This window comes from Ambystoma mexicanum, chromosome 12 (assembly GCF_040938575.1).
Source record: "Ambystoma mexicanum isolate Mex_15411 chromosome 12, UKY_AmexF1_1, whole genome shotgun sequence".
Classification (NCBI taxonomy): Eukaryota; Metazoa; Chordata; class Amphibia; order Caudata; family Ambystomatidae; genus Ambystoma; species Ambystoma mexicanum.
In genome coordinates, this window is record NC_090936.1 from 398,721,916 (window position 1) to 398,747,340 (window position 25,425).

Here is a 25,425-nt window from a genome sequence, read left to right on the forward strand (position 1 = left end):
TCGACTGTTCCTGTCAATTAAATAATCAACAATTTTATCACTGTGCCTTACTGTTATGGTGTTAAGCGCATTACCACCTCACCCTTTACTATACCAGTTTTCTCAGAAGACCTCACAGGCTACGACGGTTTCGAGGGCGTCGAGGACTGGGACCTGGAGCGGACGTGGCGAGAGCGATCCACCTTGTCCGATCGAGACCTCGAAGGTTCTCGATGATCGCGCCGACCACCCGAGCCCGAAGGCGTGCGAGTGGTGGCTCTAGCACGGTCACTGCCAGCTTCTCTCGAAGGCGCGGACGGACCGGAGCCCTGCGATTCAAAAATCCCCAGCATTTCCTTATGCCTCCCACACCGCAGGAGTCAAATGCTTGCCGGGACAAGCAACCAGTCATCGGGCAGAGTCCTTGGACGAGGACGGGGAAGGCAACCAGTGACTGCGCTTCTGCGAGTGCCTCGACGAGACAGGAATGGCGAGAACCACTCCGGGACCGAGACCCCGTGGACCTACGCCGCACAGAGTCGCCCCTCGAATCGTCAGTGGAAAGTCCAGTGGACCTCGGCTTACGGGGTTTGGGAACCCTACCTACCGAAAGCTTCTTCTTCCGCTCCCACAAGGCCTTCGACGTGAGCGACTGGCATTCGTCACAATCGTCCGTAGTGTGGTCCTCCCGAGGCACCAGAGGCAGGCGTTGTGCGGGTCCGTCAGCGACATCTTGGAACCGCAGTCCCGACACTTCTTGGAACCCGACCGCGGGACGGAAGAAGAGGAAGACATGATACAATCTTCACAAACCAAGTTTGAAGAACCGATAGAAAACTCAGAAGAACCGAGGCGCGCCGAGATCTCCGAAGCGAACACGTTCGCGGAAAAAATGGAACTGAGGCTACGGGCGTCGTGCGTCCTACTTATAACATCCGGTGATGTCGGCTCGACGGAGGCCCTCGAGGACAGCGTATCGACGGAGAAAATTTTCCGAAGCGGCACAGCTGTGGTGATTACCTGTCGTAGATATGGAATACGTCGGAGGACCCAATCCCCTCGAAAAGCACTTACTGCATCGAATGCATTGCTTGAACTTTTGTCAGCACCATGCATGGAGAAGGAGGCAATGTTAAAAAGAAATATCCAAATTGTAAAACACACTCCCTCAGGGAGGGTGCACAGAAAAAGAAGAAAAAACAAATGCCCCAAAAATGGGAGGTTCATGGAGAAGCTCTTCCCCACGTCCAACTGCATAGGTGTAAAAACAGGACAGGGAGGTGTCGATTGAATATACGTGGGTTGGGGCAGGGGCATGGACTGGCATGCAGAGGAATGCATGCACGTACCAAGACCCAGTCTTACAGTCTTCAAATGGCAGCAACTTCTTTTGGAGAAGCTTATTCCCATCCAGCCTGTGGCGCCGCTATCCCAACCAGTTGTGAAGGAGGGGGGTGGGGGGGGACAGGATGCTGGAGTAACTCCTTTGTGGAAGAACAGTCTACATTTCTTCTGGTTATCAAAGGAGTATGCATCCATTGAGACAATAGCTTATTTAGCCTAGCCTCGATTAAAGTCCTAGCTTTATTGGGTTATCCACATAATCAAGGGTCAGCCGTCAATTTAGACGGCTAGGCATAGGTTTGCAAGCAGATAACATATTTGGGTATGTCTCCAGGTTTCTTAGTCTGTACCGAAACATCTCAGAAGCTACTTAATTTTAAGACAGTGACAGATTTTGACTATACCTTTTGACATTGATATATGCATTTTTTGAGCTGCGAAAAAGAAAAGAAAGCAAGCAATACCATTAGGTTTGCACTTAGATTGTGGCAAAAACAAAGCGATAAAAGCAAAAGTATTTATTTTTTAATATCATAAGAAATGCTTACGATCCGAGGCAATTTTTTCTGTTCCATCCAAAGTGTTAATAATTCCAGGAAGTAGCTCTCCAAATGATAAATGGTCTATTCGATGGGAAAAGTTGTACGCTTCAATAAAAAAATTAAAAAAAGGAGTTCTTAGTAAAACATTAACAGGACATAAAAACAAGTATCCATGTAATTTGTATAATAAATAAATGTAAGCAGCTAGCACCTAATGGTTCAAATGCACAAAATAATAATTTCACATTAGGTAAATATGTTAGTCAAAGTGTTACAATAATAAGTTGGAAAGTAAAATACCCAATTTTCCAAGATCTCCTAAAATACCACCTTTGAAAGTAACTCTTTATAGCAATTGATACTGTCCACTATCACCTAAATAACTACATGAATAAACTTAATGTAATTAAGAATGCATTAATTGCTAGAGATCAGCTATTTCTGGCATATAATATTTCTAGGAATGAAAACAATCTTTGGATAACGTTGAATCAGTAAAGTAAACAAGTTAAAAGATACATTATTAGAAAATATAATACACGCACAGAATGAATTGTTGCTGCTCCTAAACATAAGCTACAAGAAATAACATGTAATCAATTGAACTATGCTATATTGTAATTCAACCAATGAAATCTGTGACTGTGATATGTTGCAAATAGTGGAAGGAGAATAGTGACATTATTTTGCATAGGCATGGATACTAGTTTCTGTAACTAGATCTAGAACATTGGAGACTTCAGATTAGCCTTTATGTTGGATTATGGCCGTTGGGTGCTAATCTGAATTTGAAAGTAGATTTTTGCAATTTCAATTTAGGGCAGTGGTGTGGTCCAGGCTTCAGAGTAGCAGGATGTGGAATGGTGTGGCTCTTCTCAGACATACTTGGTGCAGTTGAAGTACTATTTGTTTACTTGATGGGGTATAAGCCAGTGACTTGTAATATATTACTTGTAACAGAAATAAAATATAAGGGACAAGATATCCAACTTCCCTCCCTTAGAGATGAAGTCGCCAAGTAATTAAGCTGAAACTTGCAAATATATTCCTACACTTCTGTACATTCCTAAACAGCAGTGCACCAATATATACTGCCACCAATGTCTCCTTGTTAACTAATGACTGTTTTTAAGAACAAGATAATTAGAAAAAAAAAGTGATTTGGTGCTTATAAGTGTTAAAGGGGCAGCTGGAATTCAGCTAAGGCAACATCCTCTCACCATATGTACTGGCTCTGGTAGCAGGCATCAACACAACACAATAGCAAGTTACAAGTGATAACTGATGTCATTATCTTATTACAGGAAAGCTGTGATGTCACAACTATAATAAAATGATATACAGGAATGTATACAAACACTGCAGGCATGTATGTATAATGAAATACAAGTTAATTCCGTATACAATTCCTCAAACAAAAAATGTATATAAAATACCTGAAGCAGATACGACATTTTTGTGATACCGAATGTGTGTGCACTTTCATCCTAACTATTGAAAGTTTTTTTTTATTTTATTTTTTTAAACTATAGGTCATCCCCTTCATTAAGCACATGTAATAATCTGTACTAATGGTAGAGATCAACCTGCATTACAAACAGGTTTCTGACTTTTTAAAGTGATCCATAATGGGTAACTGTGTGGACCTATATGTACTATGATATGTCACATATGCCACTCCCACACTGCTGTGCCACAATCACAGAGGACTCATTTGTGTGTTGAGGAAGTAAGATGAAGCAGTGCAAGAACTTATCAAGAGGAAACTTGTACTCTCAGTTATGTATAACATTGCAACAATGTTTTTTGGGTTCAATGTATAAATAAGGAACACATTACTTATCTGTAACATTGTGTAGTTTGACTTTGGTTACATTCACTGCTGTGCATTATCCTGCCATACAATGAAGTCAGGAATTATCTTTTATATAAAAAAAAAAAGGAGAAACATGCTGTGTGTCTAAAGAAAACATGCTTGGATATTGAACAAAAACTACACAGTCAGAATTCCTTTTTGGCTCACCGTGGTATGCCCCCTCCATTCCCCCTAAAGACTTTTTGCTGGCTTTTTATATGTCCCAACCTATTTTGCAACAGTGAGCCTTTTTCAGAAGTCTAAGTAAAGACGCAACCCAACGGTTTATGTCCTGCCTTGGTAGCCAATATGTATTCCTGGGCATTAGTAATGCAGAAGTGCTTCAGTGTCCCTGGTTTTTCCCACCCAGACAGTGTCCTGGTTATGGCTGGTGGAAGCGTTGTTTCTTTCTCTTTTTTAAACAAGATTGCACCACGATGTAGTGTAGCTAGCCACTTTAATACAATGGTAGCCATTTCCTCCCTGAACAGGAGGCTCATGGAAATGGCTGCATGGTGTAAGTCCGATTATTTGGCAGCTGGCTTTGATGACCTATGGGCATGGTCACCTTTGGCTGTTTGTCTAACCGAGTTCCTACTGTTCAAATGCACTTGCTCCATTGCTGGACCCCTTAGCCCAGTTTCTGCTGCTGACCAGCCTCCAAGGGAGGCTCTACTTCACAATCTTTCAGTGCACAAGACATGAACGGAGCAACTACTCCCGAAAACCCAGTGTTAGGAGAAACGCCTTGTATTGCTGCTTTCTCTCCATTATGGGTGTAATTTTAGGGGACACAGGGGTGCTTGTCCCCCCCAACTTTCATGGCACACCATTTTGTCCCCATTCATTTGGCTAGGGCACCTTTTGTTCAGGTGTCATGTCCCCCCAACATTTTCAACAAAGTTACTACACTGCTCTCCGTAGACATCAATAGGACACCACACATTTGCTATTGTGTAGAACCTTTCCTGACTCAGAAGTGAAGCCTTTTTGCTTCACTTACTTACCTTGTTAAACTCATCTGATTCGGAGATACTAATCAGTTCCTATGGCCACATTGCAGGAGAACTCGGTTTTCCATAGTAAAATTATCGGTTGTGTTTCCCTGAACACATCGCCTTCTGTGAAGTGTAGTAGAGCCACTTTTTTTGTTTCTATAACTTTGTTTTTGGCAATTTTGTGGTTACTTGGATGGTGTGTCCAGGATGGCCTTGTGTCAGCGGATGCTTCTCCACCTCATCCCCCCAATTTAATTTTCATGGTTGCGTGCACCTTTGCATTTTATTGCATAATGCCATTGGTTATGGCACAAGATTTTCGCCTGTTCTTGAGCCATCTTGTACTTTAACCTTCTTCCTGCCCTGCCAGGGCCGACATTTCCATTTCCCATGTATGGTAAGCCCTTTCGAGGGGAAAGATACAGTTTTTGCAGGCAGTCTGTGTGTGGCAGAACGTGGGGGCTGCGTCTGTCTGGACTCAGTTCGCATCAATGCCAGTCGCTGGGCAGATGTAGTGGTCAGGGGCTGTCTAGCAATGCCCAGTCCTGGTCAGATTGAATAGTGCAGATTCCTACCATTCATGGGCTAGGAACAGCTCCAGCTTGGATGCTGGACAAAAGGAGGATTCCTGTAGCTAACCGGAGTCAAGACCTCTATTGAGGAGAGCAGTCCAATGGAGACCAAGATCTTGTCACTGTAAGCAAGTCAGCAGCATTTTCTTCAATTGCCTAGTGAAGCCCTACCTCTCGGCAGATCTCTAGAAAAACCTTCATTGGTGCTTAAAACCCTGGACTGGTGGGAACAGTGCCTTAAGTGGCACTACAAATCGAGCCGGGGCTCATCGAGGGGGTGTGGCCTAACAGCGGGGGACCTGCTGGCCCGTGAGGCCACGCCCCCTTGACAAGCCTCGGCTCAATGGGCTACTGGCACCCCTGCCAGGCAGCCTTTTGTAGAGATCAGCACCCTCTCCCCTTAGGGGAGAGGGTGCTGATCTCTGCATTTATATTTTATAGGCTGCCTGGCAGGGGACAGCAGCTCGCCTATTCAGCCTAAATGGTGGCGCTGCCCTTCGCCAGCTGGGGAGGGGCAGCGTCACCATTAAGGCCGCTGGAAGCAGAGGCCTTTTTCCTAAAAACAAACTCCCGCGAATCCGCGGGAGCTTCAGTATTTAGAAAGCAAGGCCTCTGCTTCTAGCGGCCTCACGTTTTCTCTATAATGGTGGCGACGGCCCACAGGCATCTCTTGATTAAAGGGATACCTCGCAGGTGCGGCGCCACCATTATGGCTGAAAGGCATTTTTTTCTGAAGCCTGAAGCTCTCGCACACGAGCGAGAGCTTCAGGCTGTAGAAAAAAAGCCTTTTCGTGTAGTGGCTGGGGCTGCCAGGGGAGGTTAGTGGGCCCCGGCAGGGCCCCGCCTCAAAACGAAATTTCAGAGACTGCCGGGGCTCAGCCCCGGCAGGCCCCGGCCCACTTAAAGCCCTGGGTGGGAACACAGTCCTCACAACTGATCGAAAGTCCAGCCACTGGAAGCACTCTGAAGAGTCCTAGAAATATCCTATGGGCTAGCCAGACATCCTCCTATGCTACTTCTGTCACCTTCCTGAGTTAAGCTTTGGGACTCCATAGATCCTAAGCTTATGGAACAGAAGCTATATCCCAGAAGAACAAGTTACTTTCTTACCTGGTAACGTTCTTTCGATGGGATGTCCCGACGACGTATTCCACATCTATGACAGGGAATCACCACAGCTGTGCTGCTTCTGCAAATAATTTTGGCATCTGCGTCCTGTGTCGATGACGTCGATATGCTGTCCTCGAGGGCCTCTGTCGCGCCGACGTCACCGGATGTTATAAGTAGGACACACAACGCCCGTAGCCTCAGTTGTAGTTTTTTCCCCCTAGAACGTGTGGCACCAATCTTCTGCCAGTATGACCACAGAAAGCCTTGCGGAAACGTAAGCTGCAATAGCATAAGAAATTCTGTAGCGGGGCAGGCTGGGAGGGTACGATATGGAATACGTCGTCGAAACATCCCATTGAAAGAACGTTACCAGGTAAGAAAGTAACTTGTTCTTCGAGGGGATTGGTTCCTCCGACGTATTCCATATCTATGACAGACTCCCAAAGTAGTACCAACGTATGGAGGAGGGAAAAGAATTTAAAATTTAGAAATTTAGAATGCCCAATTAAATTGCAGAATAGAGGACCGCCTTGCCAAAGGCCAGATCCTGCCCATGGATAGAATCTAGGGAGTAGTGTCTTACAAAAGTATGGACCGAAGCCCATGTGGCTGCTTCACAAATGTTACGAATGGGAACACCCCCCCCTCTGCAGAGCAGTAAAGGCAGCCACACCCCCCTAGTAGAATGGGCCCGTAAGCCTACCGCAGGGTCCTTACCCGCCAAGCGGTAACATTCAGAAATTGACAAGATAATCCATCTAGACAAAGTCTGCTTAGTAACAGCTTGTCCCAAACGCCTTCCGGCATATCCTATGAAGAGCTGATCGTCCACTCTGACCCGGGACATGCATGAGATGTACAAACTTAAAGCTCTCATAGGATCCAACCTATGGAGCCTCTCCTCCTCACCAGGATGCGGAGGAGGATAGAATGCCAGAAGAATGACCTTCTGGCTTAAATGAAATTCCGACACAACTTTCAAAAGAAAGGAAGGACGAACCCTAAGGACCACCCTGTCCTTATGAAACACTGAAGGGTGGCTTAACAGAAAGTGCCTGCAACTCACTCTGCGAGCGAAAGTAACCGCAACTAAAAATACAGTTTTAAGGGTTAACAGTCTCAAAGGACAAGAATGTAAAGGCTCAAATGGAGCACCCATTAGGAATTTTAGAACCAGGTTCAAATCCCAACCGGGCACCTGTAAAGGTGACTGTGAAAACACATTAGTGAGCCCTTTCAGAAACTGAAAAATTAAAGGAATTTTAAAATAAGAACACTCCTCAGACGAGCGCTTAAATATGGACAGCGCCGCCAGGTAACCTTTAATGGTACCCACTTGCAGGCCCTTGTAGGGCAAGGAAAGCAAAAAAGATGGAGAACCTCACTCCCCCTCCGGTGAGAGCAGATGGTCTCAGTAGGGAAGACGGCGTGCAGGGCAGATGGACAAGTCGAGAAGGTCCGGGTACCACGTTCTCCTGGCCCATGCCGGAGCAATGAGGATCATCCGGGAACCGAACCTCCGCAGCACTTGCGGAATGACGGGGACTGGAGGAAACGCGTACAGCAGTGGGAAGGACCACTCCACCACGAACGCGTCCCCTAAAGCTCCTCTTGGAGGAAATTCCCGCGAACAGAACCTGTCGCACTTCCGGTTGACACTGGTGGCGAAGAGATCCACTTGTGGGGTCCCCCAAAGGGCGAAGATCTCCAGGAGAATCTCCTGAGCCAGCTCCCACTCGTGAGAGATCATGCTCTGCCTGCTCAGAGCGTCCGCCGTCTCGTTTTCGTCTCCGGCCAAATGAACTGCCGAGATCGAAATTTCCTGCTGGATGGCCCAGAACCAGAGCTGCATCGCATCTCTGCACAGAGGAAGCGACCCTGCCCACCCCCCCTTTTTGTTGAGGTAGTGCATGGCCACTGTGCTGTCCGTCAGAATCAGGACATTTTTCCCTCGCACAGTAGGCAGAAAAGCCTTCAGGGAAGCCTGACGGCCTACAGCTCCAACAGATTGGTATGAAGTCTGGACTCCGACGGAGACTAACGACCGCTGACTCAACTCGTTGGCATGAGCTCCCCATCCCGTGAGGGATGCGTCCGTCACGATCGTGACCTCCAGCCAGGGTAGCCAAAATGGAGCCCCCTTCATCAGATTGCCTTCGACAGCCCACCACAGAAGGTCCTGGGCTACCGAGGGCGGCATCTGAACGGGGTCCGACATCCTGCCTGAGGACTGTGACCACTGCATCTTGAGAGCCCACTGCAGAGATCTCATCCGCAGCTGTGCCCCTGGCACCAGAAGAATGCAGGATGCCATGAGGCCGAGCAATCTCAAGAACTCGAACGCCAGGAGACTCTGGGCAAGTTGAAACTTGTGCACCATCTGCAGAATGTGATGAGCCCTCACCTGGGGAGGCGAACACTGCCCCAGGGATGTGTCGAGCACTGCTCCGATGTACTAGAGCCGCTGTGTTGGCGTCAAGTCGGACTTCTTTAAGTTGAGGGAGAAGCCCAGCCTGTGAAGGGAGAGGCAGGTGACTGACAGATGATCCCGGACTTGCTCAGGAGAGCACGTCCTGATCAACCAATCGTCCAGCTAGGGGTAGACATGAATCCCCCCCCTTTCCCCGAGATACACTTCCACCACCACCATGAGCTTGGTGAAAACCCTCGGGGCGGAGGTCAATCCGAACGGCAGGACCCAAAACTGAAAGTACGAGTCACCAACCGCAAACCTCAGGTACTTCTTGTGCTTGGGATGGATCGGCACATGAAAATAAGCGTCCTTGAGGTCGAGAGACACCAACCAGTCCTGGAAGGGCCTGGAGGACTTGAGAAAGAGTCACCATCTTGAACTTGTCCTTCCTGAGGAGCTTGTTCAAACCACGCAAGTCCATGAAGGGTCTTAATCCCCAGTCTTTCTTCGGAATCAAAAAATAAGGGGAATACCATCCCTTGTTCCTCTCCGCTACAGGCACCAGTTCTATGGCGCCTTTATCCAGCAGGGATATGATTTCCTGCGCAAGGAGCGGATCCGGAGACTTCAAAGAGATTCCCTGGTGGATTGTCGTGAGGCCTCTGCTGGAAAGGAAGAGAGTAGCCGTGGGCTATGATCTCCAGAACCCACACATCTGAAGTAATGGCATAACGTTCTACCAGATGCTGCGCCAGCCTTCCCCAAACCGGCGAACCATGGGGCATGGCCTCATGACTGACCTGAAGCGGCTGCGGCAGTGCCTGAGGGCAAAGAGGCAACTGCTAGAGCGGCTTTGGCACCTCGAGTACCTTGTTTTCCACCTCTGGTACTCCTACATTGGCCTCTTTGACTTGCAGCTCCCCTCGATTTACCAAAGGTAGAGTAATATCGAAAGGAACCTCCCCTCCATTGCTGTCCCCTAGGACGAAAAGGCGGAGCTTGGCGAACTGCAGCTCTCAACGACTTCGCTGCAGCCTTCGAGGTCTGCAACCTCTCAAGGCTCTCGTCAGCCTTGCTGCCAAAAAGATGGTCACCATCAAAGGGCATGTTGAGAAGTCAGGCTTGTACATCCGGAGCAAACCCCAACTTTGGCAACCACGCAAATCTGCGTATTACGGTGCTCGCTGCCATGGACCGGCTGACACAGTCTGCCACGTCCAGACCCGACTGAACGGATTCACACATGGCATCCTTGCCATCCTGTACAAGGGCAAGAACGCCATCCCGTTCCTCCCCTTCGGGAATATGTTCAGCCGCTAAGGAAACACATTTAGCAGAGTATGAGTGAAAGTGCTAAGGCACACATGGAGTTGACTGCTTTCAAAGTCATACCCCCTGAAGAAAACACCTTCGCCCAACCGTCAAAACGCTTGTCGTTCCCATCAGGGGGGATGGTAAGGTAGGACGCCTGTTTAGTCGGGGCCGTAGCCGCCTGCACCACCAAACTCACCGGGGTAGGGTGCACGGAAAAGTAGCCCGGGTCGCCACTGGCTGGGCGGTATTTTTTCGGCAACAACTTTCCCACTGCCGGGAGACTCTCCGGAGCAGTCCAAGCCACTGCCACCATTCTTTGCAAGGCCATATGGAATGGCAGAACCGGGTCAATTGGTGGACCTAGGTCCAGGATTATCTGTCAGGTCATCCTGCAGAAAATCCACTGGGGGCGCAGACCACCCGAAGTACTCCGACACCCTTGACATAAGCCGCCGGTATGAAGATTCGGCGAGACCACTGGCGTTGTGCAACGACTGACGCAGGTCTTCAATCTGGCTATGACCAGACAATAATTAGTCAGGTACCTCATCAGGAACCAAACCTTCATCAGACCCTTCTTCCACCTCAGAAATATAATCCAGAGGTTGGAATGGGGCACAGAAAAAGGGACAAACATTTTTGGACTTGGCCAGAGCCTTTTTCAGGGTTTCCACCGCTCTACGGGGAACCCCTGACAAAGCATCCTCGAAAGGCGTCGATGGAATCTGCGTCGAGCGTGGCGCCGATGGCTTTGACACAGTCCTTCAGGGCGGTGCCTCGAGCGGGTCCTACGACGGCCTTGGCACCAATGGCGTCGAAGGCTTCCTCAGAGCCGGAGCCTCGAGGGAACCTCTCGACGGACATGGCGCCGACGTCTTCGAAGAAGACCTCACAGGCTCCGACGGTCTCAAGGGCGTCGAGGACCGGGACCTGGAGAGGGCATGGCTAGAGCGATCCACCTTGTCCGATCGGGACCTCGAAGGTTCCCGATGATCGCGCCAACCACCCGAGCCCGAAGGCGTGCGAGTGGTGGCTCTAGCACGGTCACGGCCGGCTTCTTTCGAAGGTGCAGACGGACCCGAGCCCTGCGACTCAAAAATCACCATCATGTCCTTGCGAAATGTCTCCCATTCCGCAGGAGTAGAATGCTTGCCGCGACAAGCAACCCATCGTCGGGCAGAGTCCTCGGACGAGGAAGGCGACCGGTGATGGCGCTTCCGCGAGTGCCTCGACGAGACAGAGGAATCTCAGGAACCACTCCGGGACCGAGACCCCCTCGAGTTACGCCAGTGGACCTCGGCTTACGGGGTTTGGAAACCCTACCTATAGAAAGCGTCTTCTTCCGCTCCCGCAAGGCCTTCGATGTTAACGACTGGCACTCGCCACAATCGTCTGTTGCGTGGTCCTCACCGAGGCACCAGAGGCAGGCGCTGTGCAGGTCCGTAAGCGACATCTTGGAACCGCAGTCCCGACACTTCTTGAAACCCGACCGCGGTGTTGAGGAAGACGAAGACAGGATATTCGATTTCACAAACCAGAAACAGAAGAACCGAGGCGCGCCGAGATCTCCGAAGCGAACACGTTCACGGAAAAAACGAACTGAGGCTACAGGCGTCGTGCGTCCTACTTATAACATCCGGTGATGTCCGCTCAACAGAGGCCCTCGAGGACAGCGTATCAACGTCATCGATGCAGGAGACATTTCTGAAGCAGCACAGCTGTGGTGATTACCTGTCAGATATGGAATACGTCGGAGGAACCAATCCCCTCGAAGTGACAGCTCTCCACCATGAAGAGGGGCCTTGCAGGATCAGTTTCTTTGTTTCCGCCACACGAGTCGATTTCTGCAATTTTCTTGAAATGCCTGTTGCTGCTCACCGTCTGCATTGTGTCATGGGAGGTTGTCACCAGAACAATGGTCCAGTAGCCAGTGTCCTGGATGTCTAGCTGCCCAGTGTCCATAATCGATCCATTGGAGCACAGAACCCTTAACTAGCTGGACCTAAACACCTGACACCTGCACCAGAGGCCTCTGGACTTCCTTCGACAGAATCAAGCCAAAAACCCATTAGACCCACCGAATTAAGGAACTCTTATAGTTGTCCTTGAGTAATGGGAGTGACACATTCTCCCCTCTCCCACCTGCCTCTTAAGGTTGTCATGGCCCTACCTTCCGTTGCTTATCCATGAACGGTGGTGTTCTGGTAAGGTTACCTCCCCTAGGTCTCCCCTAAGGTGGATGGAGAGAGAGGGTCTGATGACTTTCCCCAAGTTCATATTTAACTTTGGAACCCTTACAAACTGTCTGTTGACTCTAGCCAACAAGTGTTCAGCTTCCTAAAGAGTTTCCTGGTCTCATGACAAGACATGTGACCTGTGATTAACGCCACTAGGTCTGTCTTTTTCTAGATGGGGGAGGACTAAGGATAGTACCTTAGTTTTCAAGATTTTGAATGGTGTTTCTAACATTTATTTTCAGCCTATTATTTGTCCAACTATTGGTTACATACCTCGTTCCGTTTTGTTTATTCACTTGCTCTGGTACATCCACAGTATGTGAAAAACTGATTCGAACTGCATTTTAAAATTTTAAGTGCTAGTGATCTTAGCAGAGCGCACCAATAGTAGTTGAAAATGTTTGTGTGTTACTGCCCAGTGAGTTTTCAATGCTAAGTTTGTCTAAGGCCTAAATAGAGGACTGTATGTGTACATTTGGCTTAATTGGTATTATTTAGAGTGCCCAGTATTTGCTTAGCTGAACCCTTCACCACTCATGCCCTCCTATGTTTAAGCCTTCCTGTACAATCACACCATAGAAATCGAGTTTGGCTAGACCTTAGTGTATGTCCCTGTTCATCAGAATAGGGTGGCCTCAAAATCTGTCCACAGGGCAGATTCGCCAAATCCATCTGACCATTCACTTTTGTATTAAACGTCTGCTGCTGTTGGTCAACCACCTTGAGGGCGCTTTAGTAAGGGTCCCCCAACCTTGTCTGTATCCTTGGTCCAACTCTTCCATTGCAATATGTTCTGCCTGTAGTGCTTGCTGCCTGGAACACTAACCAGTGGAAAACCAGAAATTAAAACTACATTCCAGCAGCCTTCTCTACATCTTTGGGGGTCTACCGGCTCCCATTCCACTGCTGTTCAGAGCCTTTGGGCTCCGCCTGAAGCCCCTACAAATGGACACCATACTATATATGGCATTGTCTTTTTCCAAATTCCTCTGTCACCTTTGCAATGTTCCTTTTTGGGCTTCTCTAATTTTACTGGATCTCGACTGTCGACTGGTGGGGTCACTCATCTACATCTCGGCACAAAGGGTGCCTCCACTGAAACTCAATTACGAACATGGTAACTAAACATTTTAAGAATATGTAAAAACAAATTTCCCGGCTTAATGTATGCGTGCTGTGGTAAGTCAGACACAGGAGACTGACAAGAGGTCATGTTTCTCACTTGGTATGTTTTATTAAAGGAAATACAGCCTCTCTTATCCCTACTTCGGAGGATATGGTTTCCATGTTCTACTGAAGACAAAAATAAAATGTAGGTATTTGGAAATGAGAAGACCAGCCTTCATCATTTTAGACCTACTGACTTATTTGCAGAAACAACAAGCTTCTTTAATTCTGGGGAAAATGGGGGACTGTTACGCTCACCTGGTTCCCACGGGGATGTCGATCTGGACCGGCCTGGTGCCACGTAGAGCCGAGATGACTGACCGGAGACCCCCACTTACTTCGTTTGTCGGCTCGTATGAATTTCTTTCTGCAAAGGAGAAAGGGAATTAACCTCCCGTAATTCGAGCGTTAACCCACCTTCCACTCCCGTTGTCTGCCCACTGACCACTACCGATGTTCCCTCTTGTTCTCACCTGATGGTTTAGAAAGGTGGGCTCTCCATCCTGCAACGAGCGCAGGGGCGCGTAGATGACCAGTTACTTCACTGACATGGAGGAATTGGTGAGTTCCAGTATTGACTCTAGGATCCAATAGTTTGTAAGAGTTCAAATATCTGATCTTCATTCTTTCCGATTCCTTGTAGGTTGCCAACTTAACCACCACGAAGAGTCCAAAGAGCAGTTGGGGAGAGTCAGGTAAGTCTATAGTGGTTTTCCCCTTAGGGGCCGGGGTGCGGCGGTGATGCAGAGTTAACTGCGCCGACCCGAGGTGAGGAGAGTACCCCCCCGTGGTAATCCGGTAAGTCTTTGGGGGTAGCTTGTATTACCCGTTTGCATTCCCGTGCTCACCTGGCTTTTCTTGTCCCCTTAGATATCGGAGAGCGGTTTGGAAATGCAGAGTCTGCGATGGAGTGAGGAAAAGCTGCACTGGATGGCAAGTACAGCGCGGCGCCGCGAGGTGCGTGACGATGCGCGTGCGATGACTCCTTCAAGATCGACGGCGCGATGGATCAAGAATTCAGGTAAGGCTTCAAGTTTGAACCCCCTCTCCTTTCTTTTCGTTTCCAGGTGGTCCACGGCTGAAGCGGGCGTGGCTGAAGACTGGAAGATGCTGGAGGCACGGTGAGCGTTACCCTGCTGAATGCAGAATAACGCGAAGCACGTGTGGCTGTCCGGGCGTGGTTTAAATAGCCTAGGAAGAAGTCCCAGGTAAGTATTCTTCCACAGCCCCCACCTGAGAAAAAAGTAGTCCGTTAAGTAAATAGTCCCTCCTAAGCCCCATTTGGCTTGTGGCTTCGTGCAGCATGGTCTGCACCAGGTGAGTATGCAGCATGGTCTCCATTAGGTAAGTTTTCTGAAATGAGCCTGGCGCCCATGGCGCCAGGACTGACTTTATCCTTATGAGCCTGGCGCCACAGGCGCCAGGACTGCATCCAAACTGCCCCTAACTGGGGTTTTTGGGCATGCTCCAAATGGCATGATGCCTGCTTCCGGGGTTGCTGGGCCTGGTCTGGCTTCCCGGGGGCAGGCATCATGACAGGACAACATCCCGTTTGCTTTTCTTTCTCAAAAAGGTGAAGATACTGTTCACAAATCATTCTGTTGAGGCTAACAGTGTTCGGGAGTCTTCTCCAGGAGATGAGACTATTGCCTTTTATTCTCTGGAAACTGTTTTCCTAGGGATCATTCATCATCAATTCCTTAAAGTCTCGTATTGTCTCTCATGCCTCCCTATTCATTTCTCTATAGTTCTCCAGAGATGAGGTCTCCAGCTCACACCCTCACTGGTGTTGGTTGTACTCCAGCCTCCTCGGCCCAGCCCCTCCCCTTGTTGGGAAGGCTTCCTGGACAACTTACCACGGTCCTCTGCCTCTCTGTTCATTCAGTCTTCCTCTCATTCACTCAACGCTCACCTTTGTTTCCGGATGACAGACACCTTCAGCTGGATCTCAAGTGCTGTTAGGGCCGTCAGCAGCAACCCTCTCACGGCTAACTTCTTCTTTGGGGATAAATGTCTTAGTAAGTCTCTATAAACAGGTTATAACAGGATAGGGCACAACGGGTGCAACTTGGACTACTGGTTCCTTATGGCTGGACGTCAATAGGCCCACTCATAGGCCACCTCCTCCTCGGGCCCCGGGCCCTCCTCCAACTCTTCTCTCCAATTCAAAAGACAAACACCCGAGACCTGTATCAGTATGACATCCTTGGAATCTTTCTTGTTCTAGAGCATTACCATTGGTCCAATTGTCTGTCTCTCCCAGGTTGTAGCCTCTGTCCATTATGACCTCATCCCCAAGGTCCGATTGGCTTCTCACTAGAGGTCTGGTCCTGGCTCTGATCCTCCTTCCTTTCCACCGCCTTGTCACAAATCCTCCCCCTTAAGCCCTTACGATCGGGAAGGGCATGCAATCTGGATAAGTAATCAGCTTGAGCCATTTTCCTGCCCGGCTGATGGATGGTGTGGAAAGAGTATGGTTGTAGCGAGAGAAACCACCTTAAGACAAGGGGATTTGTATCCTTATTCCTGGACAGCCAGACCAAGGGAGCGTGGTCCGTAACCAGAGTAAATGTTCTTCCCAATAGATAGTACTTTAGAGTTTCTACGGCCCATTTCACTGCCAGGCACTCTTTTCCGATGATTGCGTAATTCATTTCATGATGTAAGAGCTTTCTGCTGATGAACAAGACAGGCCTTTCTTCTTCTCCCTTACTCTGGAAGAGTACAGCACCTAATCCTGAACCAGAGGCATCTGTATGTAGGTAAAAAGGTTTCTCGAAATCCGGACACCTTAGAATGGCCTTATCCGATAGAGTACTCTTAGGGCCACAAACGCCTCTTCGGTTTCTGTATTCCTCCATTCTCTCTTACGTGGTGCATTGGCTTTCAGAATGTTCGTCAGGGGGGCAGCGATTGTCGAGAAGAGTGGGATGAATCGCCTGTAGTATCCTACGAAGCCCAGAAAGGCTCTGACCTGTCTAGTCGTTACAGGGAACTGTAGCTTACTGATGGCCTCTACTTTCTCTTGTTGAGGACGGATTTCTCCTCGACCGACATAGTAACCAAGGTATTTGGTATATGTGTTGGCCAAATGGGTCTTTTTGGGATTGACATGTAAGCCGGCTTCCTTTAGGGTTTGGAATTTCGCCTTTAAATGTTTTAAGTGATCCGGCCAACTTTGACTGTATACCACTATGTCGTCTAGATATGCTCCGATGTATTCTTCATGGCCCTTTATGAAATAGTTCATTAGCCTCTGGAATGTAGCAGGGGCACCATGTAGCCCGAAGGGTAACACAGTAAACTGGAACAATCCGGCCGGGGATGCGAAAGCAGTTTTCTCGCGGTCAGCATGGAACAGTGGTATCTGCCAATACCCCTTTGTCAGGTCAATTGTCGACAGGTACTCCGCTATGCCCAGCTTCTCCAACAGATCGTCAATTCTGGGCATAGGGTATGCATCGAATTTCGAAATTTCCTTTAACTTTTTTAAAATCCATACAGAAGTGAGTGCTCCCATCTGGTTTAGGGACCATTACTAATGGTGAACACTACTCACTGTGAGATGGTTCTATTACCTTCAGGCGTAGCATCTCTTCTATTTCTTTATTAACCGCTTGTAGCCTGGTTTCCGGAATCCTATATGGTCTCAGCCTCCCCTTTGTACCTGGGGATGTTTGTATGTGGTGACATGTCAATGATGTTCTACCTGGGACTGAAGAAAAAATCCCTGTGTAACGATTGATTAGGTCACACAGTTCTTTCTTTTGACGTGGGCCAAGGTCTGGGTTGACATTCAGGGCTTCTTTTCCTATGTGGTCTTCCGCTAGAGGGTAAATATTCTGGAGCTATTTGGTTATGCTCAGTATTAATATCTGAGTTTTCCTTAACGGCGTGACCCCCTAGCTTTAGTAGCTGCTTTGATGGGATCTCTTCGGTCTTGAACGCCCCTATTGTGGCCACCGGCTCCTTCCATTCCTTTAAAAGATTTATGTGGTATGTTTGAAAGGGAATTCTATTCCCAGGTTGATGGACTCGGTAAGTAACAGGGCCCAAAACTTCTTTTATCTGGTATGGACCCTTCCAAGCTGCTAGCATCATATTTTCTGTAGTAGGGAGTAGCACGAGGACTTGGTCCCCCACCTGGAAGGTACGTACTTCGTTCTTTGGTTGTAATAACGCTCTTGTTTGAGCTGAGCCTGTTGTAGAAGTGACTGTGCCACCTCCTGCAATTTCTCCACTCTGGACTTCAGCTGAGCCGCATATTCAGTCAACGACACTTCTGTACTTGGCTGCTCCTCCCAACTCTCCTTTAGGATATCCAGGAGAGTCCTTAGTGATCTTCCGAATAGCAACTCAAAAGGAGCAAAGCCCGTAGATGATTGGGGGGTATTTCTCAGCGTCATCAAGATCCATGGTATTAGTCGGTTCCAATTCCTCTCTCCTGGCAGGATGGTTTTCCGCAGCATTTGCTTTATCATCTGGTTGTATCTTTCGACAAGTTCATCCGTCTCGGGATGATATACTGACGTCCTGATTTGCTTGATACATAGGGTGTCGCATACTTTCTTTAATATACTGGACATAAAGTTAGTGCCTCGATCCGTGATTATTTCTTTGGGGATCCCCACTCTGGCCATGAAAGGAACCAATACGTTGCATATTTGTTGAGTATTCGCAGAAAGCAAGGGAAAGCCCTCTGGGTACCGATGGCATAATCTACTATTACTAACAAGTATTTGTGGCCACGACTTGAAGGGTCCAGAGGTCCGACTATGTCCATCCCTATACGTTGAAAGGGTTCCAATATCAACGGCATGGTTTGGAGGGGTGCCTTTAAAATTTTGGGATTGTTCTTTTGGCACTCAGGACAACGCTGGCAAAAGCGTACCACCTGGCCATAAATCCCTGGCCAGTAGAATCTCGCCAAGATCTTCTGAGTGGTCTTCTCCGCCCGAGGTGTCCCTCTCCCCACTTGAAGATGAGCCACTTCTAATACAGTCTGATAGTATTTGCTAGGGACCAGAAGTAGTTGTGTGGTTGCTTTTTCTGTAGATTCTGTAAGGCGATAATATAAGCCGTTCTCTTTCACAAAGCATGGCATTCTTCCATCCGGTTTGTCCACCACTGAGGCTCTTGCGTGTTTCAGGATTGGGTCTAGCTCTTGTGTCATGCGAAAGCTGTTCCCCCTGTTCATCAATCCTCCAATCTATCGCCACCGGACACATCTTTCTCTATCCAGCCCCTTTTTTCTAGCCTCTTGGTAGACTTACTCTTCTTCAATTTAGGCTTTCCGGCGTTTAGGTCTTGGTCATAAAAGGGGGCTTCGTTCAGCCAGTGGTTTTCCAATTTGTGGATAAGGCGGGGAAGATCTGGGACATCAGAGCCAATCAAAAGCGATTCAGGCACCGTTGGCATCACAGCGGATTTTAAAGCCATTTGCTCACCGGCTAACTTTATCTTGATTTTCTTAAGTGGGTATATTTTAACATCCCCGTGAACACATCGAATGGGTATATTTTCATTTGAACTTCTCACCTTTCTTACCAGTTCCGGTTGGACTGCTGTCTGTAGACTTCCAAAGTCCAACAAGGCTCTGGTTGGCCGACCTTCCACTTCATCCTCAAACAAATGGATAGGTGATCTTGTGACTTGGGATTGAACTGCATGGATCTACCTCCTTTCCCACAGCTCTTTCAAAACTTCCGATGTCCATTGGCTCTGACTTCATTTTCTTTGGACATAACCTCGCCAAGTGCTCCCATTCTCCACATTCAAAACACTGGGGGGCCCGCAGCGGGCGCTTGGGGTTCGGGAAGGGAGGGTTGATCCAGGAGTTTCATGGTTAGGTCGGGGTCTTGACGGGTCCCAGTCCGTTCTGCGGAACATCGAATTTGGCCAGTGTGGATTGTTGGCCTGTCTAGAGCCTATTTTATTAGGGACTCCGACAGCCCTAACATGAGAAGGATAGGAGGCCAATCTCCCCTGTCCCGCTTTCTGGTAGGCGGAAGCCAGGACCACTGCTTCGAGTAGGGTGGGTTTATGGTGTTGTCGCACCCATCTCTGCATTGGAGGAGGAAGGGCCTCCAAGAATTGCTCGAGGACCACCTTCTCTGCCATCTCATGCACAGTAGCAGAAGTGGTTTTCAACCACTTGTCCACAAGTTCCTGTTGGGGGGGGGGGGTTACCTCGGGCAACAGCCTGGTATCTCTGAACTTGATCCTGTAGGCTTCATCATGGCCCATTCTCTCGAGGACGGCCCGTTTCATCTCAGGGTATGTAGTGTCTCCTATGGGGTTAGCGGCCTGGTATGCGCTCTGCATTTCCCCCCATCAAAAGGGGAGCAATATAGTGCGTCCACCTCTCGACTGGCCATTGAGCGTTTTGGGCTACCCTTTCAAAGTTAACAAAGAAATGGGCAGGATCTTCCCCTGGGGAGTATTTCTGCAACACTGACGCAGGTACTTGTGGCTGGGCTCTAACTGCGGTAGCTTCTAGCAGCAGAGCCAGTTGCATTTGAATAGCTTGCTGGAAAGCTTGCCGGACAGCCTGGACTTGCTGGCTCTGTATCTGAAGGGCTTGTTGCAGCAGTTGTTGTCCCTCCGTTAGTGAATTTATCAACTCTTCCATCGCGTTACTTGATCCCAGCGCTGCCACCAAATGTAGGTATTTGGAAATGAGAAGACCAGCCTTCAACACTTTAGACCTACTGACTTTTGTTTGGAGAAACAACAAGCTTCTTTAATTCTGGGGAAAATGGGGGACAACATGCCGTTTGCTTTTCTTTCTCAAAAAGGTGAAGATACTGTTCACAAATCATTCTGTTGAGGCCAACAGTGTTCGGGAGTCTTCTCCAGGATATGAGACTCAATTGCCTTTTATTCTCTGGAAACTGTTTTCCTAGGGATCATTCATCATCAATTCCTTAAAGTCTCGTATTGTCTCTCATGCCTCCCTATTCATTTCTCTATAGTTCTCCAGAGATGAGGTCTCCAGCTCACACCCTCACTGGTGTTGGTTGTACTCCAGCCTCCTTGGCCCAGCCCCTCCCCTTGTTGGGAAGGCTTCCTGGACAACTTAGCACAGTCCTCTGCCTCTCTGTTCATTCAGTCTTCCTCTCATTCACTCGACGCTCACCTTTGTTTCCGGATGACAGACGCCTCCAGCTGGGTCTCAAGTGCCGTTAGGGCCGTCGGCAGCAACTCTCTCACGGCTAACTTCTTCTTTGGGGATAAATGTCTTAGTAAGTCTCTATAAAAGGGTTATAACAGGATAGGGCACAACGGGTGCAACTTGGACTACTGTTTCCTTATGGCCGGACGTCAATAGGCCCACTCATAGGCCACCTCACCCTCAGGCCCCGGGCCCTCCTCCAACTCTTCTCTCTAATTCAAAAGACAAAGACCAGAGACCTGTATCAGTATGACATCGTTGGAATCTTTCTTGTTCTAGAGCATTACCATTGGTCCAATTGTCTGTCTCTCCCAGGTTGTAGCCTCCCTCCATTATAACCTCATCCCCCAAGGTCTCCCAGGTTGTAGCCTCCTTCCATTACGACCTCATCTCCCAAGGTCTGATTGGCTTCTTGCTAGAGGTCTGGTCCTGGCTCTGATCTTCCTTCCTTCCTTCCTTTCCACCACCTTGTCACAGTGCTGTGCTAAGTCAGACACAGGAGACTGACAAGAAGTCATGTTTCTCACTTGGTATGTTTTTGTTATGATGTTATTGCCAATAGTGCAGCCTAGCACAGTGAAGCTGGATGGCATGGAATGTTATGCACCTCCAGTTCCGATGAGGTCATACAGGCTGCAATGTATCTCAGTGTTCTAACTTTGTCAGTTAATCTTGTCTGTGTCACTGTAAGGAGCCTTTGTTGTTGTTGGGGGTCTTTTCCCTTATTAACCTAAATAAACTCTTGATTAAATACATGCCAGTGCCCTTTGATGACTTCGCAACAATGGCGACGAGGATGGGATGCTGAAGACCTCCAGCAATTTTATTGAAGGCACTGCCGCTCCGCTGTTTCCCCAGCGTGGTAGTGGCAGTTAGGGGCCGAACTGAAGACACATTGTGAGTTGGCCGCTCCGCTCTGCCCCAGCGTCGAGCGGCCATCAAACTCTGACGGCACTTCCCCAGCAAGTAAGTGCGCTGCTCCCCTGGCCCTGCAACTGTTGGTTTTTGATCCAGTCATCGCGGTTACATTGCGCCGGCCTCACTGCGTTCAAGCTGTGTGTGTGTGTGTGGCACTCACTTCCAACCAGGGTGGTGTTTATAGAGCCCCGGCGCGGCGTTTAAAAGCACTTTCGGCTTCTATCCAAAGATACGGAAAGGGATGCGAGAGGCGCCGTTGAGACAAAGGAGATTACTACGCAGCGTGTAGCAGAAGCGCGGCGTGGGCAGCCGAAGAAGATCGCCACGCGGCGCCTAGTATAAGCGCATTACAGTGAACCACCACACAGCTGATAGTTAAGGCGCAAAGCAGTGCTGGAATAGAGGAGGAAGGCGCATGAAGTATACGACACAGGCAAAGGCGAAGTAGTAACAGCTGAGCACGAGAGAGGCACGAGCAGCGAGGCAGAAGGTGGGTCTGCAGTGTCTCCAAGAGGAGTGCCATATCTTAGAACAATATGGCAGGTTTGCCAGGGATAGCCGGACCGCCGATTTTTATGCCAATACCAGGACCTGCGAAAATACCATGGGCTCAATGGCGAAAGGGATTAGCACATTACTTAAAGGCTGCCAGCGGATCGTCATATGCTAGCGAAAGGAAATTGGCACTGTTGTTGCATTTCTTGGGATACGAAGGCCAGAGAATCTATGAGACTCTTCCACAGCCAACAGGTGGAGGTAGTGAGGGCGATGCTGGGAATGAATTCGACGTAGCTTTGGTGAAGCTGGACAAGCATTTTAACCCCAAGACCAGCACAATATTGGAACGATATAATTTCCGAATGAGGATGCAGGCCCAGGGTGAGTCAGTCGAGGAGTACGTGACGGCTCTGCGTCACTTAGCATTGACCTGCAAGTTCCAAGGAGCGTTCGATGAACACATTCGGGACCAGTTCATGACACACTGCAGATCAAATAGAATACGCGAAGAATTGTGGCTGAAGGATGACCCCAACCTGGATGAGGGTTGGATTTGGCGAAACGAGTGGAACACTCATTGGCATGTGTCGCCAAACTAGCAAGAGGTGAAACCAATGATACCAAGGAAAACAAAAGTGAAGTATTGAGTGTAGGAGATAATAAAAGCAAGAGGAGAGGAAGCAGCAAACAGTCGAATAAAATTGGGGTTGAGGAGAAGAAGAACCAAGAGACAGTGCAGAGATCTGAGAAAAGAGAGGATAGACTGTGCTTTCGATGTGCTAGTGGGACGCATTTTGCTTCATCCATTGCATGCCCAGGTCGTAAGGCAACATGTGCAAGGTGCAAGAGGAGAGGTCATTTTGCAAACTGTTGTAAAAACTACCAGTTCGGACAGTCAAGTCAAAGAAAAGTACTTTATGTAAATGAGGAAGAGGACGGCAGATCGTCGGATGAAGAAGTGATGCTTCCAGTGCCAGATGTCATCGTTAATACTGTTAATGTTGTCATGGATGGTGATCAGGATGACTGTGAGCGGCCGTATGCGACAGTGAGTGTGAATGGTCGCGATGTAGCTATGATGGCAGATTCAGGCTCGAAAATAACTTTAGTTTCCAAAAATGTGTTTGAGAAGGAAATGTGTGGAGTGGTGAGTCGCTTGAATCGTCCGGATATCAGTCCTGGTGGGTACAATCAAGACAGAATTGAATTACTGGGGTATGAGTGGAGTGAATTTAAGTTTAAGGGAAGGAGTTGTAAAGGCAAAGTATATGTCACTAAGAAAGGGCAATCTCTATTAGGATGGAGAGAACAGAAGAGTCTGGGTATCCGTTTGGACCCCAATCACCCTGAACAGGTGCTCCAAGTATCATTGCTGAGCACAGGATCAAGCAAGTACGTCATGAAACATAAGGGAGTTTTCGAGAAAAGTCTGGGGAAAGTGAAGGAGTTTCAACACCAGATTGTTCTAAAAAGGGGCAGTTTGCCCGTCGTTGCAAAACTTAGGTCAGTACCGTTTGCTTTAAGAGAAGGGGTGAAAGATGAGCTCAAGAAGTTGTTACAAATGGGTGTGATTGAGAGAGCAGGAGGTGTGGAATGGGTGTCGCCGGTTGTCGTGGTAAAAAAGAGTTCAGGTGATTTGAGGCTGTGCATAGACATGCGGGAACTCAACAAGTGTGTTATGGTTGACAGGCACCCTTTACCTAACATGGGTGAGATGTTAACCATGGTAGGCAAAGGGAAAGTATTTTCAAAACTTGATATGGCGTCGGCGTACCATCAGGTCGAGTTGACGGAAGATTGTAGGAAGAGTACAGCTTTCATAACGCATGAGGGTGTGTTTCAGTTTAGAAGAATGCCGTTCGGGCTGGCATCAGCTTCATCAGTGTTTCAGAAAATTATGGATCGGCTGCTTGGATGTGTAATGGGAGTTTTCTGTTTTCAGGATGATGTGCTGATATGCGGTGAGACGTTGGAGGAGCATGACAAAAGTTTGTATGCGGTCCTGAAAATATTTCAGGATAGAGGTATCACTTTGAGGGAAGAGAAATGCAAATTTGCAGTATCCAAGGTTGATTATCTGGGTCATGAGGTATCATGTGAAGGGGTAAAGCCCAAGGAAAGCATCGTCAACTCCATAAAGGAGATTGAAAGGCCAACAAACAAGAGTGAACTGCGTTCATTTTTAGGCATGGCAGAGTTTTATCAGAAGTTTGTAGAGAACTATGCTGCAAAGGTAGTGGAGATGAGAAAAATATTGAGGAAAGGTGCGGATTTTGTATGGAGTCATGAATGTGACGTAGAATTTGCCAGAATCAAGGAAGAAGTTGATATGGCGAAACCTTTGGGATGTTTTGATACCAGGAGGTTGACGATTATTACGGTGGATGCGAGTGAGGGCGGCCTAGGTGCTGTCCTGGCACAGAGGCAAGAAGATGGATCGGAAATTATAATAGCTCATGCATCACGTGGTTTGAAGGGTGCGGAAGTACGTTATTCGGTTCTCGAAAAGGAGGCCCTTGCATGTTACTGGGCGGTAGAGAAATTTAAAAATTTTGTCTGGGGTGTGGAATTTGTGATCCGAACGGATCACAAACCGTTGAGTTATTTTTGAAACAAAAGGTCTGGACAAAATATCTCGCAGGGTAGCTGGATGGGTTACCAGGATGCAGACCCACATGTTTGTTATGGAAGTAATCCCTGGGAAAGAAAACATATTAGCGGACAGTCTGTCGAGAGTAAAGGTTCATTCCCAGGATGGGATGGAGAATGAAGATATGGAAATGGTATTTGTAAGTACGGAGGGTATCGTATCCAAGGAAGAGTGGTTGGAGGAAATAAGGAAGGATGTGATATTGATGAAGGTGATATCATATGTTGAGTCCGCAGTTTGGCCAAGCAAAGCAGCGTTATTGGAGGAAGAAAAACCCTTCTGGGAAGTGAAAGATGAATTGTCAGTTGCTGATGAGATATTGTTTAGATGGTAAAGAGCAGTGGCTCCCAAGGGGATTCGGAGAAGGATTATAGATTTGGCGCATAGTGGTCATATAGGCATTGCGAAGACCAAGGGAGTATTGAGAACGGATTACTGGTGGCCTGGTTTTGACAGGGAGGTTGAAGTTCGGTTGGGCGAGTGCCAATTCTGCCTCCGAAGTGGTAGGGGGGTAGAAGCTAAGAAGCAACCCCTGGTGGATGTGGGAGTTCCTTCAAGGGTTTGGAATGATATAGCCATGGACATACTAGGACCTGTTGAGTTGGGATATGGTCGGGGAAGATTCGTTGTGGTTGTGGCTGATCTATTTTCTAG

At 48.3% G+C, this 25,425-nt stretch overlaps 1 protein-coding gene across 2 annotated transcripts in view; it reads right to left on the reverse strand.

Annotated features, from left to right (window-relative positions):
- The window catches only part of ERGIC2 (ERGIC and golgi 2), a 796,925-nt gene that overhangs the window by 184,697 nt on the left and 586,803 nt on the right, over positions 1-25,425 (reverse strand). For both annotated transcript variants that reach the window (XM_069628528.1, XM_069628529.1), the window contains one exon: positions 1,872-1,970. In XM_069628528.1, coding sequence (XP_069484629.1) covers positions 1,872-1,970 — 99 coding nt within the window. The remainder of the gene's footprint in view (positions 1-1,871; positions 1,971-25,425) is intronic.